Source organism: Atractosteus spatula, chromosome 19, assembly GCF_055471065.1.
Source record: "Atractosteus spatula isolate fAtrSpa1 chromosome 19, fAtrSpa1.hap1, whole genome shotgun sequence".
Lineage (NCBI taxonomy): Eukaryota > Metazoa > Chordata > Actinopteri > Semionotiformes > Lepisosteidae > Atractosteus > Atractosteus spatula.
The window spans coordinates 6,530,995-6,546,432 of record NC_142724.1 but is presented as its reverse complement, the minus strand read 5'-3'; the positions used below and the strand labels follow the sequence as shown (position 1 = coordinate 6,546,432).

At 40.5% G+C, this 15,438-nt stretch overlaps 2 protein-coding genes across 2 annotated transcripts; both read left to right on the top strand.

The window, feature by feature from the left end:
- Window positions 1–1,039: 1,039 nt before the first annotated feature.
- On the top strand, window positions 1,040–4,216 carry rab5if (RAB5 interacting factor). Its single transcript, XM_088937378.1, has 4 exons — window positions 1,040–1,411; window positions 2,242–2,345; window positions 2,649–2,778; window positions 3,763–4,216. The coding sequence occupies exons 1-4, from the start codon at window positions 1,304–1,306 to the stop codon at window positions 3,802–3,804; spliced, it is 384 nt and encodes a 127-aa protein (XP_088793504.1). The 5' UTR covers window positions 1,040–1,303; the 3' UTR covers window positions 3,805–4,216.
- Window positions 4,217–6,283: 2,067 nt separating this feature from the next.
- Window positions 6,284–13,946, top strand: sack1d (scaffolding CK1 anchoring protein D). Its single transcript, XM_088937526.1, has 4 exons — window positions 6,284–6,857; window positions 9,976–10,143; window positions 11,837–11,961; window positions 12,151–13,946. The coding sequence occupies exons 1-4, from the start codon at window positions 6,378–6,380 to the stop codon at window positions 13,079–13,081; spliced, it is 1,704 nt and encodes a 567-aa protein (XP_088793652.1). The 5' UTR covers window positions 6,284–6,377; the 3' UTR covers window positions 13,082–13,946.
- Window positions 13,947–15,438: the final 1,492 nt, after the last annotated feature.

Here is a 15,438-nt window from a genome sequence, read left to right as displayed (position 1 = left end):
TTTGTGTCTATTCTAGCTTGAAAAGGTGGCACACTGGGGAATATTGAGGTTGGTGTGATTTTCTTTTAAAGATAGCTGTGATTTCGTGTCCCAGATGATTACAACACGGTGGAATAACAAGGTAAACCGTTCGAAAAGAGAATGTAATCGGTCGTTTCTTCATCCCTAAAACAAGACGTATTCTGTAAAGATAAGGTGAGACTGTGTTTCAAACTGAAAATACAGCTACGTAGACCCTAGAACAAGGTAAATACAGCGCAAAATTATGTATTTTACATGCTGATGCCAATTCCTGGGTTTCAGAACTTCTCTCATTCGGAGGTTCTGGGAGAAATTTGACCATAATTGAGTGGGTGTATGATACTTTGTGATTTTTACCTGTGTCTATTCATCATACATTAAAGTTCCATTAAAAGTATTTCAGAAACAAGCGAACAAACTCTTAATTATCATAGAGACTGCTTAACGTTCTGTATTCTGAAATTGCTCGTTATGTTTGAAGTACTGAAACCAAAGACTGAGCGCAAAGCTAAACAAAAGTTGAAAAGAAGAAGCAGATCGAAAGGGACTGTATGGCACCAATTATTAACAGAAAAGAAAACCTGTACTGGGAACCAGGGTTTTATTGTGTATAATAGGAAAGGAAAGTTAGCTTTAATAGAAACTGCGGAGAACATTTCAGTGGATGCAGTATCAAGGCAGACACGCTGGATCAATATTTCATGGGGTTGACCTGTGCCTTAATATGAAGTCACTTAAAATATTAAAAACACGCAAACATCGGGACAATATTATCAGCCGAGCAGCATATTCTTTACGTTGATCTTATCCTCAAAACTATGAACATTTAAAAGGCGACACAGACAGTCCTCCAACACCAGATGGCGCTCTCTAGTTTTGGCTGGATTTAAATAGTCAATCTTCTCTCATCCACTACGGTTATGTTGATGACCACGGAAAACCTGTTTTTATTGGCTGCCATCAGGAACGTCGCATGAGCTGATTGGTTTAGAGCAAAGGGTCATTTCCTAGTGCGCCTGCGTCAGAACCCCACGGAGTGCCCAATTCGATCTGTGGAGTCAGCAGTGCTTGTATCAATTTGTCACATTCAATCAAAGCAAGAAGCCGCTTGACTGTTTAGCTTTCTCAAGAAAGAGAGCTTGAATCCTTTAGGTTTTTTTTTTAAGAAGCCCAGACTTTGGGTGTCATCCAGCTCCAGGAAAACCCTCACTGTTACTTAAGGAAGTGTGCAGCTCGGCAGTACAAAAGGTGCCCTCAAGTCTCTCAGTTGGCGTCGCGGAGAATGACGAGCAGTGCAAGAAGGAAAGAAGAAGTTCATCTCGCCAATGGGGGGATAAAGCAGTCCGCATGGAGTAAAGCTTTCAAGAGCAACGCCGTGTGGGAGGAAAAGGTTTGGTTTATTGGGGATCGGTGGTGCGTAGGTTTCTGTGGTGCGGTGCTTCGGATAACTTTTAGTTTTCAAATGTTTTCAGTGGCTCAGGATCTGAAGGGGTTAGGGTTGACTGGTGTCAGTCGTGCCGTCCGACTGGAGTTAGTCTTCAAATAAGAGGAGGACCGTGGTTTTCCATAGCTCTTTTTTTTCCTGTAGTAATTTCTGTAACGTGTAAACCGCGCATTAAGAAGAAAATTGTTGAAATATTTGCAGATACGTAAGCGTATTATCAGAAAGTAAGACGGCATCATTTCTTACAAAGTAGGATAGTGACACCTCCAGTAAAGTAGTCAGTGTTCCCATATCGTGAGCGCTAATATTGTCGCCTTGTTCCCAACATAATCAGTCATGTGAAACAGTTCCCAATCTGTCGTTAACGAAGGACGATATCATTTTGCACCATAAGCTACATGGTTCATTTAATGATGTTTCTTTCATTTTTACTCTAAATTGTACCTTTCCTTTGTGGTGAGATGATCTGTTTTTTTTTTCAGAAGCAGGAATATATTTATAATTGGCTTTGCACTATCCCGTTATTATTTGAAAATCGAAACATTTTCTAAAATCATATTTTCTTAAGAACACATTTGGTCTGTTTTGGAATCATCCCAAGATGAATTGTTTGCAGGGGTGACAGTTTGTTCCCTTTCCTAGGTTAACCATCCCTGTTGTGTAGGTGTCTGAATTCAACCTTATTCATGTGTGCGATACCTTTATCTGTTGAAGAGCATGCAAACCACTTATTTTATTGAAAATTAATATCCTTTTTTCCCCTTCCTTTTTTGCAGGATGAATTTTTAGATGTGATTTACTGGTTTCGGCAGATCATTGCGGTGATTTTAGGGGTCATTTGGGGAATTGCACCTCTAAAAGGATTTTTGGGTATCGCAATGTGAGTCACAACTTTGCAACCTGGTCTGTACCTAGTTTCTCATTCACACCTTTCTGTTCTTTCCGTACCTGTATCAGCTCTGCATATAGTGCATTTGTCTCCCTTTTAAAAATGCAAACTGTTTCACAAACCAGTCCTGAAAAAGTCAGGCAACAACAACAATGTCAAGTTAAACATGTGGCTTCGAAGGAATTCCTTTAAATGTGGTGGCTGCTTGTGTTCAGGGCATTGTTTTTGGAAGAGCAAATAAAAGCGTGTATTCATTCATATCAGTGACATTTGTGCTTATTGTTGTGTTCTCAGATTCTGCATCATCAATGCTGGACTCCTTTATATCTACTTCAGCAGCTTTCAACAGATTGACGAAGAAGAGTATGGAGGAACATGGGAACTAACTAAAGAGGGCTTCATGACCTCGTTCGCACTCTTCCTGGTATTTAAAACTCTGATATCCTGTGTTTCAAAATTGAAGGAGCAAAAATGTTATACTTCCAAGAGGGTTATTCTGTTGAAATGCACAATTAGGCACTGGTGTATATCTCCTCTCCTTAATGCAGATCTACAGATTGAATTATCTGGACCAGGATAGCTTAGTTCATTAAACGTTTATGTAATGTGAGTAACAGAACAGATCAATAATATCCATCAATGTCTTGTTTTTTATGACAAATCTGCATAGCTGGATACACTAAACTGATAGTCTTTTAAAAAAAGTGTTAATAGTTATTATTAACGATATCAAGGTAAAACCTAACTGGCCAATTTAAAATAATTAAGCTTACATTGAATTAAAAAAGGCCTGGAGCAGATATGGGACACCAGCACCTGAAAGTGCAACCCCAAACCCTGCTGAGCTGGAGTATTGGTCAAGGAAATGACAAGTCCAGAATCATCTGTGTCCAGCACAGACCTAGTTTTTACATACATTTTGAATAATATTACAAAATTCTTAACACCGTGCAACACTGTCGCTTGACAGAGCATATAAAATAATAAATTATGGAAGGGGTAACTGAATGGGTCACGAATGTTAAGCCACTATGTTAAACTGTCCATATAAATTAACATAGTCGAGTCAGGAATAGCTACAGACATGCAATTATTTTTAATGGTATCCTACTGAAATTATATATTGTGGCTGTTTCATGTGCTGGTATGAGACTGATTTGATTTGTTTTTTTAATTATTTAATAATTTAATGTTCAAATAATACATAATTAACTTAGATCTGTAGATAGCCGAGTCGCAGTGTTGCAGTAAGAATACAGGTGAAGAATCCAGTTTGCATGAATACAGGTTGGTTAATTCTGCAGGAATATGCTTTCTCCATAATTACACGAGCAAAACAAGTACTGAACTTATACAGAAAGGTATGGTGAAAAGGTGTTAAGGTAATTCTTTCCCATTCATATTGCAGGTTGTTTGGATCATATTCTACACAGCTGTTCACTATGATTGAAGAAACATGAATCTCTTTTGCGGAAAGACAAGATGGAACATCTTAGTTCATGTGAAATGTAATAAGAACTTTGAAGTCCAAGGTGTTTTTTTACCAATATTACACATGATCATTCAGGAGGGAGTGGATTATGAGTATTTGACAATGACCTTCACAGGCTGAGATTGTGCAGCAGGTTTTTTAAGCTAACACTTTACATCCTGAACATTTTCCAAAAAGCCATGGATTAATTTTTTTATGTAAACAAATAGCATTGTATCAAACAAAGTTGTAGTTGTTTTATATAATGCTTTCCTCAAGTAGCTCCTTGATCAAATCGGATGTCCATAGATTTTAATTTAAACGAGTCTGTAAAATATCTGTACAATTTTCATCTTAACAAAAGAAAATGTATTAAACTGATTTGTTTGTATATTGTTATTTTGTTGTTTAATTTGCAGAACGTGACCAAAGGTATTCTGATGCTATTCTAAACCGTTTGGTTAATATGGGCATAGAAGCAGACACTTTTTAGACAATATATACTGGAGGCAGGATCACTGTAGTTGGGGAGATTCATATGTAAAATGTTTTTTTAAGGTTGAAATAATCCCCTTTGGAATTGTGTTAAACCATGTGTTGTTGTTTCAAACACTCAGATACAAATATAAGGGGCTTCCAAGAGTCTGAGTCAGTAAAGGTGCCCCTATAGGCTGCTGGTTGAGCCTGGAGGCCCAAGCATTGCAAGTTGAAGCTTGGATCATGTCCCCATCAGCACAATTGCCAGGACATGGACAGGACTGAGTGGGGTTTAGTCAGCCAAGGTCCCCTTGGCATTAACGCCACCTGCAGGTTTTTGGTGATATGTGCACTGTTTCTCCAGCTGGTACTTGTTCTCTTGTCCAGTGTTGTCATTCCATAAATATTAGAAAAATAAATGTTGGAATTTGTAGATCAATGTAGAGATATTAAAAGTCACCACCTTCAGGTCCCTGTAAAATGGAGTAGGCTTTTTTTTTAAATTGCAGATGTGCTTCCTAGGTTTGGATTTCCCCATTTCTGAGGCAGAAAAAAAAACTAACTTTATTTCTTGTTTGAGCTGACATTAGTACTCTTGTTCATATCACATGAGTAAGAAATAATTGTAGTATTTTGTCCGGCTGCCAAATATATTTGTGGACATCGCATTGGTTTTATGATATCAATGTTATCTTTGTGTGGAAATGCAGAAAAGTTGATGAACATTGATGAATATTTTTCTTAGAGCTGTATTTAGCTTTTATACATGGTACCTACTGTTCATCTGAAATCATTGTCGCGTTAAGAAATTTGCTTGTACGTGTCCTCAGTTAATGCTGGTGTTATTCTATGCTGGTGCAGGGCTTCTGGTCCTGGAGGCTGAGATGTAAACGAGTCCATGCATTTTAAAGCTGTAGACCAATGATAGTCATGCACGATCCTGCAGAGCCACCATCCAGCAGGTTTTATAGATGCTTCTAATCATCGATGAGTAAATTGACCTCTTTTCCAAGTGTCTAAATTCTGAAATGATTTGTTTTGTCCTTCAGTGCCTCTTGAAACATCACTCATTTAGAATTTATTTTCAAGAGATATTTTTAGTGGCTTAAGTTTTGTCTTTATTAATGAAAAATTTGGATCTGCATGCATACTGACAACTGTATTGAAGAAGCATTTGATTAAGAAACTGAAACTTTTAATTATGCAAAGCAAACCAGTTTTTTTTTTAGACGCATCAGTGACTGCAGCAGCCGAACTGCTTGAGGGAATCTTTTCAATTTTCCTTAAATTAAACAGTTCTTCTGTTGACAAAACGCTGCTTAATAGTACAACGCATTTTCTGAAATACTATTATTCATTTAGGTAATAATTGTTCATATCTGTTCATGCACAAACCTTGTTCGACAGCATACTTTGCTCAAAGCAATTTCTCTGCTGGATAAAAAAAAGCTGTTAGCAGCTTTTTATATATCAGGAAAAAGAAGGCTCCACGGCCGAAACGTTGTGTTCTCTTTCTTCTTTTTTTCAGCATGGAATAAACCTATTACTTGTTCCTTTGGTTAACTAACGCCTGGGTTGCGTAAAGAAGACGTCATTCACCAGCTATATCCAAATAAAAATATACTGCTTTTTATACACAAATTTAAAAATACAAATCATTTAAATGGTAACAAATTTTGCAGCGAGGCACTCAAGATACCGGTACAAGTAAGGGGATTTACAGATAGAATAGTTTGTAGACAGCGCTGCCTCAGCCTCTATTTAATGTTAAAAATTAAACAGAAGGTCGCCTTGTCTCGACAGGTAACCGGCAGTGATACTCCTTTGCAGTATTCTTCGGGCGATGTTGTTTGCCTACAAATTCAAACCGTGAGCCAATGATCGTCACCCATTCCCGGCGAGAGGCAGTCTTACGTGCCTGTGTAAAGTTGACGGAACCGGTTTTGCGGCTTTCGCTCAGCCAATGCCGGCTGCCGTGGGCTGGGTTTGTTCGAGTTTAAAATGCCCGATAAAAAAAAGTCATGATCTCAGAGAACTGGTAACGCGCGACACTGTGCTGAGGGTTCAGGGTTAGCATGGCATTGTCCCAGTGCCTCGACGATTTTCCCATCCCGGGGCCGACCCGGTGCAGGAATAACTTGAGTCCCCAGGAATTGTACAGCGAAGCGCAAAGACTAGCTTTGGAAGAGCTGATCTCTGGGGGCAAAGAGTCCTATGTGGAATTTTTAAAGAAAGAGAAGATACCCAATTTCCTTTCCAGCGATGAAATCAGACTGATTATGGACTCGGCTGTGCACCCTAAAAACGTCTCTCTAAGCGGAGAGGACGCGGGCATGGAGCAGTCCGTGAGCAGCTCGATGGACTGCTCCTCTGTCACCTACTTTCCCGAGGTCTCGGACGTAGAGCCACCGCTGTTGGAAATAGGCTGGCCGGCCTTCACCGCCGGCTCATTCCGAGGAGTCACTCGGGCTGTCGCTCACTTTCAGCCCAGCTATGGTGAATGCATTTATAGTTGCAAGGAGGCTGCGAGGCGAATGATAAGAAGCGCAAAAGAGGTAACAATTTAACACCCACATTGGCTTAAGTGGTACTGTTACTAATCTCAGTCGTGGTCGCTATGACACTGTTTAGCGTTAGTTCCGGTTTCTATCTGCAGTAAAACGTTTACCAAAGGAGCGTGGAAGATTTTAAAGGAGTGAGAAGTCAAGACGGCGTCTTCTGTGATCGCGGCCGGTTATGTGGTCGGTCGAAAATGCTATTTTGAGTTTATGGCCAGGGCAAGGCGCAACAGTAAATGAATTAAAAGTTTCGCACGAATGTGACCTCATGCACAACAGACGTGCAGTCTAAAGTATACAGATACTCGACACCCCCACAAATAATACTGTAACCGGTTTTGAACTTCGCTTACAATTTACAAATATTGCATTGTAAAATGTCATTTTTGCCCTGGCTGTATACTATCCGGATCGGTATAACAGCGGAGGGCAAGGAGGACAAACCCACACCCTAGCACTCACCTAGAAATGTACGTTAAATATTCTGTTACAGCTCACAAAATACCTGTAGTCACTGGAGGAACAAATCTCGTTAAGACGCACGAGCAGTGGAAAATTTAAATCCTTTCTCACTTGATGAGCCGCAGCAATTTTGTCTGTGCGTTGTTTGAAGTGATAATACTCCATTATCGTCGCGATATATTTTTCATAAATCACGTAGCGCCTCGTGTAGAGGTGATGTGCTTAAGAGTTGGCCTGTACTTTAATTAGTGCCGGGTTACAAGCATCTCGATTATGGTGATGGGAGAAGAGGCCTTAACAGCATGGGTCAATAAAGCGCATTTAAAGTCATTGATTTTAAGAACTGACAGCGGGACATTGAAATTTGAATTGATGACACCCAGCGTTCCCTGTAGAATAATCCCGCGGAATCAGGCACAACAATGATTGTCAACACGTTCTGATTATTTTGATTTGACCTTTTTGCTTTTGATTTTATTTTTAAGGAATATGGTATTACCAGTGGAGTTGTTGTCCAGAAACCTAGACAATGTGCATTTTTACCATTCATATAACCATGGAACATGATTATAAGATTTTAACAGTCCTATATACCAGTCAATACATGATCTTTCAGATGTCTCCATAGGTAAAAACCACACGTGTTCTGCTCAGATGACATGACTATTTGGGAGCCAGCTTGAAAAAAACCCCAGTTTCTACACTTCTGTGCTGAAGTATTGGTAAATTGGCAGCAACAAACTCTTGAGAAGCTTTATTTGTACTGATACACCAGCATTCCTATTTTGTTTTTTTTTTCCCACCTTTTATTCATTCTATTAGATTCTCGTTGTTAAAATCTGTGGAAAAAATATTCCTAAAAAGTTTCAGTGCTATTAAGTCGTGTGTACAAACAATCATGCAGTAGGTGAGTGACATATTTAAAGGACTTTAATTGCTCACACTCTTTGTATAGCGTTTAAGATGTAAATGCAAGGGTTTATAAAAAGAGGGACTGAAAAAAATGACAGGAAGGGAATATAGACATGTTTGAACATATTTGTGCCATGCCTCATGTTCACTGCCATATGAATCACAATTGCTCATCAGACAGAATGTGTTCCCATCACTCTATACACCTGGATTGTCAATTACCAGCCCAGGGCACTGTAACATGAAAAGCCCACAGGGTCTTAGGCAGTTATAGTCAAGGTCGTCTTTCATACATGGATGATTTGTATTTCAGTATTATTTTAGGACAAGTCAGAAATTGCAGCACGTTCACGTTTGGAATTTTTAGGAGTTGTCTTTGGTCAATTATGCATTCTTTTCCCTCTTTTCTCTGGAATGTACAGTAAGTGAACAAATTTCCAGAAGGGTATAAAATATTAACACTAGTAGACTGGAAATTCTTGTAGAAGTTATTTGCTAAGAGTAAAATGTTCCAACATGCTGAACACTCCCCAGAAATGATAGAGATTTTTTTTCCACTTGCAAATATGTTAAGTCTAAACATACTATGGACAGGACACTACTTGCAGGTGCTTTACTAGTAAATTAAAAATGTCACAACTAGACTAGAGGGAAGTCTGCCTTTCAATGGGATTTGTCTGTGCCGAGATTCAAATCTAAACATTTTCAGAATATAAAAGAAGACAGAGGGAAGTTTCAGGTTTGTGTAAAATATTTTAAGTATTAGTATTTGGTATTTTATATTTGACTAAATTGTACTCCAGCTCTGTAAGCAAGTTGAGGCATGGAGGCTATATTGATGCACAGAAGAAATGAGACAATTGGTTCTAATCGATTTAATCAACATATTTAGACAAATGTCAAATGAAATTTTAGAGCATGTCCATGCAAATACAATCCAAAGAATCCAAATATGCATTTTCACTTCTGGAATGAAATAATGAAACATTTCAAAGAATGTATCCAGTATGACCTCCTGAGATTTATCCCAGTCCTGGGAGCGCTCATACACTGACCTGGCCAGGTGGCTGTAGGATGTTCTGCCATCTGTCCTGTGCAGCTGTTGCCAGGTGGTGAACTTCCTGGTGGCAGTTACCTTGAGCAACACAACAGCTAGAGCGACATGTTACTCCAAGTTCACACAAATGTTGTCCACCGTCAGGTCTGTGAATGTCAACAAGACATTTATTGCTGCATAAGCCACTCCACCACTCTCTCTGCCCCCTCTCGGATATTCTCTGAGCCCCAGACACTTAGCTGTCAACATGTTAACCCTGAATGACCTCTGAGCATTCAGATCGTTTTCATGAAGACGGTGAGCTATGCTCATTCTGCTGATGTGTGGTTTTTTTCTTCAGATAACCTCTGGTCCTGGACATCCAATGTAAATAACATGATGTATGTGCTCTGTCGGCTATTGATGTAGACTTGGACTATTATATTTTCACTGTTAATCAATTTATTCATTTTAAACTGATTTCCCCCAATGGACACATTCATAATATTTTCTTCAGGTCTCTTTACAGTGGCCAGGATCATAACCTCATTTCACAGTGGCTCATCTCTAGATGTAGCTTAATGTAAGATGAGCAAGACAAATGTCTGATTAGTGTATTATAAGCAGACCATTTTACAGTTTTTACAGTGTCGGGCATCTCGATTTGCAAAGCCTAAAACCATACTCTTTTCCTTGGCATTTCAGGTCATTGCCTTAGTAACAGACTCTTTCACGGATGTGGACATATTCAGAGACGTCCAGGAGGCCTGCGTCAAGCGTCAGGTTCCTGTCTACATCCTGTTGGATCAGTCCTGTGTGTCTTCCTTCCTGCAGATGTGCAAGAACTTGGACATCCAACTGGAGGATCTCCAAGTACGAGCTCTTGTTTTACCTCTGTGTAACGCTGAGAATCAAGGCTGTGATGGGCACTGGTGTTGCTGTCTGCGCTCAAGAGAACAACAAGTGGAAATGTGTGTGCCCTGATCATACTCCTAGCTTCTTCTTACAGATGAGGAGATTCTTGAAGCTCTTTGTAGCAAGACTTTATTAGGTCAAATTTTTTGTTTTGAAATTAGTTGATGGGATACTTCATATCATGCCTGTAAAGGGTTATGTATGATCTAGTATTTATTTATGTCTAGGGTTCATGTATTCATGGACGAAAGTAATGTCCTGAGGAAAATAAATGGCAATTTTGGCAGTTTTATAAACAGTTTGATCATTACCCTGAGGGTATGTTTACTCATGTCAGCTTGTCGGCTAGAAACATTAGTTTTGCAACACATTTTCATTGTGTAGTTCGGGGTTGATTTGACCTTTTCCTGACAAAAAGATCTTGATTGCATCAGGACAGTCCACAAAGTGTGCCATAACGTTCCTACAGCTTAGCCAACGAGCAAAATGTTTGACTTCAAACTTAAATGTGAAAAATGTTATCAGCGGCACAGATCGCAGGCTTTCCTGTGAATTCAAAAGATGAGCCCTGCTAAAAATAAAGCAGTAAATAAACCAGGTGAATTGTTTTTTCTACTCCAAAGAGTCATGTCATTAAGTAGTGTGTTGTAGAACAGTCAAGCATAGTTTTTATTGTCTTTCTTTGTGGCTTTATATTTCACATGCCTCTTTCATCACACAGGCCATTAAAAATCCCTCTGTGTGTCAGTAATGCAAGGTTGCCAACCCTAGCTGCAGATGTTTGAAGGAATGTGTGCTGGTGTCCTATCCTTGCCCTCTGTCTCTACCTGCTTAGGTCCCAGCTCACTGTGAACCTGAGCTAGCTTACAGCATGAGCATGATAAGATCACTTTATTGGCCATACACAGTTTCTTGTAAGAAACTGTGAATTTGTCTTTTTGCATACCCCCACTTGCTCTCCATGAGAAACACAGAGGGAGAGGGAGAGAAGCTTGGGGTCAGAGCACAGGGTCAACCATTTTTATGGCACCTCTGGAGCAGCTGGGGTTAAGGGCCTTGCTCAGGGGCCCAACGGAGTAGGATTCCTCTGCCGGCTGCGGGATTTGAACCGGCAACCTTCCAGCCACAGGTGCAGATCCTTAGCCACAGAGCCACCGCACCGCCCCGTGAAAGGATACTCCCAATGCCTGTGTAGATCTTCAGTGGCTGTCCACCCACTTTCTGGAGACGTGCTGTCTTGGGATGACGGACAACTCTAAATTGTTTCTATTTCTGTGGCCTGGCATTCCACTTCCCATTTGGAAGAGCACTTATGAGCTTTCATTTACTCTGTGCATCCTGTGGTTCTGGGATATGTTCCAGAGTGTCAGGAAGAGTGACTTATTGATACTGAATAGATTAATGATCAAGGACAAGTTTAGCATTCAAATCATTTTATTTCATTTTTGCATCAACTTTGGCTTTTGACAAGGCATTAATGATTAAATTAAAAATATGTTCTGGAAAGTTGACCGGCCAGTTGGGAGATTTTTATGAAGTGTGAGTCATAACTTTTATAACAAAATATTGTCCAAGGAAATGTTACAGTTTGTAAATGAAAGAACAAGTTATCCATGTTTCCGGGATTTTTTATTTTCATTATATATTACAGCATATGAGGGTACGAACCATCACTGGAGCTACGTTCTATATGCGGTCTGGTGCAAAGATTGTTGGAAAAGTTCATGAGAGGTTCATGTTGATTGATGGAAACAGGGTGGCAACAGGTTCATACAGGTAATTATAAGTTTATTTTCTTGTTGTCTGTGCTTTAGTAGAGTGGCTCTGTTGGAAAATGTTTAATTGTTTCAGTTGAATAGATTCACATTTCTGTAGTGGGGTCTTGCTTTGTCATGGGGAGAATAGGGATTGTTTAGAGATAACTAACATTGTTTTTTTCTTGTTTGTATTACTTTCTTTTCTTAGGTTTGATTGGACGGATGGGAAGCTTAACAGCAGCAACTTGATCGAACTGTCAGGCCAGATCTCCGAGAGCTTTGACGAAGAGTTCCGGGTCCTCTACGCCGAGTCTAAACCCATCAGTCCCAAGCTTGCCCCCAGTCGCAGGAGCAGTGGGATCTATGACCACGTCCTTCTCAAGGTACCTCCTGCTCAGGAGCCTCCTAGGACCAGCCAGTTTTCCAGCACACCAAGCAAAGCTCCAGTAGTGTCTGTGCTGCCTGGAGATGATGAAGATGATGCTGGAGAGCTGTCCCCCCAAGGCAGCAGAGTGTCAGAAATGTCCACCATTGGAGATGACTGGATGGAGGAAAACCACATGGAGGATGTTATTGCTGCTGCGAATGCTCTGACAGGTGTAGATGTTGCTGTGCCTTCTTCTGCCAAGGTGGCAGCAGCTGGAGAACCTTGTGTCCCTGTGACCTGCCATGCCTCCACACAAACCTTCATTCCTGTGGCGGAAAGCAGCATGCAGACTGATCTAGCCAATCAAGAAGAAGCACCTACTTTCTCAGCTTGTGCCACCCAAACGGATAGCAAGGGCTCTTTTTCTTCTGGATCTGGTTCCCAGCCTTCCACTCCTCCCAGGGAGCAACCCAAGGGCTACAGACGGTCCCCCGTCAAACACTCGCCTCCGTCCCCTGACGGCTCTCTGCGAGACTGCTTCAACAAACTGACCAAGGAGCGGCAGTACCACTACTCCACTATCCGCTCCAAGCTGGACCACATGGTAGCTCTCTTGTCCCAGCGGAGGGAGCTGGTGGACCTCACCAACCTGGCCTTGAACCCTGGCGCCTACAAGCTCAGGAAGACACAGGAGCAGTGCGGCCGCCACCAGCTGGTACTGAGGGAGACGGTCCGCTTGGGTCCATTAACACGATCAAGGTGCTTAAAGTAAATGGAAAAAGACTGATTGTACTTGAGTAACAACACTACTGACAGATTTGTGGAAGGGTATGAGAGCTATCAAAGAGTATGTGTTCATACTAAATTACAAATATTGGGACACAGATGTAAAGGACTCATCTTTTATCACATGGGAAGAGAGTAATGTTGTACCTGAGTTATGTTGAATTGCAGACATTAAACCTAAAAAACAGACCACCCCCACTACATTGTGTTCAGTAAATTTAGGAGTGTGTTATCTACAATGTTTACAAGTACTGTACTTGCCTTGTAACACTGAAAACTAAGAATGTTTTGCAACTGCCAAAAAATTTGCTCCAACACTTACAGAGTGTCTACTTTTCCTTTTAACTCTAATTACAAGATAAGAAAACCACTTGCAGTGGTAGTGTTTCAGGTTTGACTTTTTTAGTATTCTTCAATACTACTCACAATGGTTGTATATGGTTATAAGAGTTTATAACTATCATGTGTCATGGGCTGTATGTATTTGGTGGTGAGAACCTAAATATAATTGTCTGTGTGTTGAATCTGCAGGTCTTATCCTCTGCAGGATTTTAAATCGGGGCTGAGACAGGTACCCAGGTGTATACAGCTTCTATTTTTATATACAAAACCCAATATATTCACAGTGTCAGACAGCACAATTGTAGTGAACAATACACTACACAACACACTGCTTTCATTTGTTATATTAGGTGCTTGAAATTAATGTACTTTTAACTTTACTTCTCTCTTTTGTTTTCGGATATACGTATGTGTAGTTTTAGGTATTTTTTACATGTAATGGAATTATAGTCTACAGGGACATGGATTTTTGGTGTGATCTCATTAAATAAATGTAATTGTGTTTCTTCTGAATATGCAGTTGTCCTATTTGTCTGAATGTTTTAATATTCCATCTCACCTAAAAACATTAATGATTTAATTTTGAAATAAAGACGATCAGAACAGCAACAAACAGACTGCAACCTACACGGCCACCAAGTCCATATTCAGAAATAACAGTTCCTTGAATTTCTTTATTATATTTAATCCCAGAAGATCCTTAAGCCCTTCATACTGTATATAGGAAGGGACTTGCATCATTGAAGTACAGCATTCAACTGGGTGAGACACGGCAATCATTCTGTTCCAGTAGTCCTGCTCCACAGCAGATCTGCAATTTTACAAATTAATTGTGGTGGATCAGTTTTTGTGTGGGTTTCCTCTGGGTGCTCCAGTTTACTCTCACAGTCCAAAAACATGCTGGTAGGTTAATTGGCTTTTGGAAAAATTGGCCCTGGTGTGAGTGCGTGCAGGCCTGTGTGTCTACCCTGCGATGGACTGGTGTTCGATCCAGGGTGTACCCTGCCTTGCACCCATTGCTTGCTGGGATAGGCCTTAGCTAACCCATGACCCTGAAAAGAACAAAGTGGTTAGAAAATGGATGGATTAAGGTGGAATCTTTAATTGCGTGAAATGCGCAATTCCAAATTGAATGTTGGGTTAAACACCTCTACTCACTAACAGTGCCAAGAAATCTTTTAATGTCTTGACCTCACTTTAACTTCTTATTTGAAGGATAACACCTCCTACAGCACAGTGTCCTCTGTTGCTGTACTGGGGAATTAGTTTGGACACTGGTCCAGAGAAGAGCACCACCTATTAACACCAATTAAATTAGCAACATGGTTTTCCTTAGGGGTCTCTCATTCCAGGAAAGACCAGGTGCAGACTGTGCTTCTGGGATCCAGGGGGTCAGGGACATTCTCCCTGATTTCTTGGGAAAAAGATTTGTATTTGTCCTGAATATACATTATTTGTGAGTTACAAATTCTTGTAATCAATTTTTTTCCACGCCTTGGCAAGTTTCGTATTTAAGTTAAAAACAGCACTATGTACAAGGTTGTCGCGGGTAGTAAATAACACATCCGAGAAGCAACACTGGAAAGTCCACCGTCTCACACCTGCGGACCGCGGAAATATTGGAAACGTTTTTTATTTTCACATAAACGAAATGTGAACATATATCTGAATTATTTGATAAACTGTCATTATCCGTGTGTTTGTATTTACAGGGGTCTTATGCGCAAACATGAAGCGATGAGCTCACAGTATGTTTGTGTTTCCGGCCAGTTCTTGGTGTAGAATACAGCCTGAGGACACACCAGCCCTCCTCAGGTGAAGTCGAGTCTTCTGCAGTCTGCAATGTTATGACCCAGACATGTTTGCTTGTCCTACTCCATGAATTTGCCCACCCGCCCGTCGAACAGCACAAACGACGAAACTCACCGCAATCTTTAGTGGTGCGTTTGTGTCGCTGTAAGTAGCGTTTGTGCTGCTTTCGTCTCCGAGATATAGCGCCTT

Bases quoted from the DNA above. Each gene is read 5' to 3' on its own strand.
- rab5if (XM_088937378.1), top strand. From the start codon at position 1,304: ATGACGAGCAGTGCAAGAAGGAAAGAAGAAGTTCATCTCGCCAATGGG. The intron at 2,346-2,648 runs GTGAGTCACAAC...TTGTGTTCTCAG, and splicing joins GGATTTTTGGGTATCGCAAT to ATTCTGCATCATCAATGCTG. The intron at 2,779-3,762 runs GTATTTAAAACT...TTCATATTGCAG, and splicing joins CCTCGTTCGCACTCTTCCTG to GTTGTTTGGATCATATTCTA.
- sack1d (XM_088937526.1), top strand. From the start codon at position 6,378: ATGGCATTGTCCCAGTGCCTCGACGATTTTCCCATCCCGGGGCCGACC. The intron at 6,858-9,975 runs GTAACAATTTAA...TTGGCATTTCAG, and splicing joins TGATAAGAAGCGCAAAAGAG to GTCATTGCCTTAGTAACAGA. The intron at 11,962-12,150 runs GTAATTATAAGT...TTCTTTTCTTAG, and splicing joins GTGGCAACAGGTTCATACAG to GTTTGATTGGACGGATGGGA.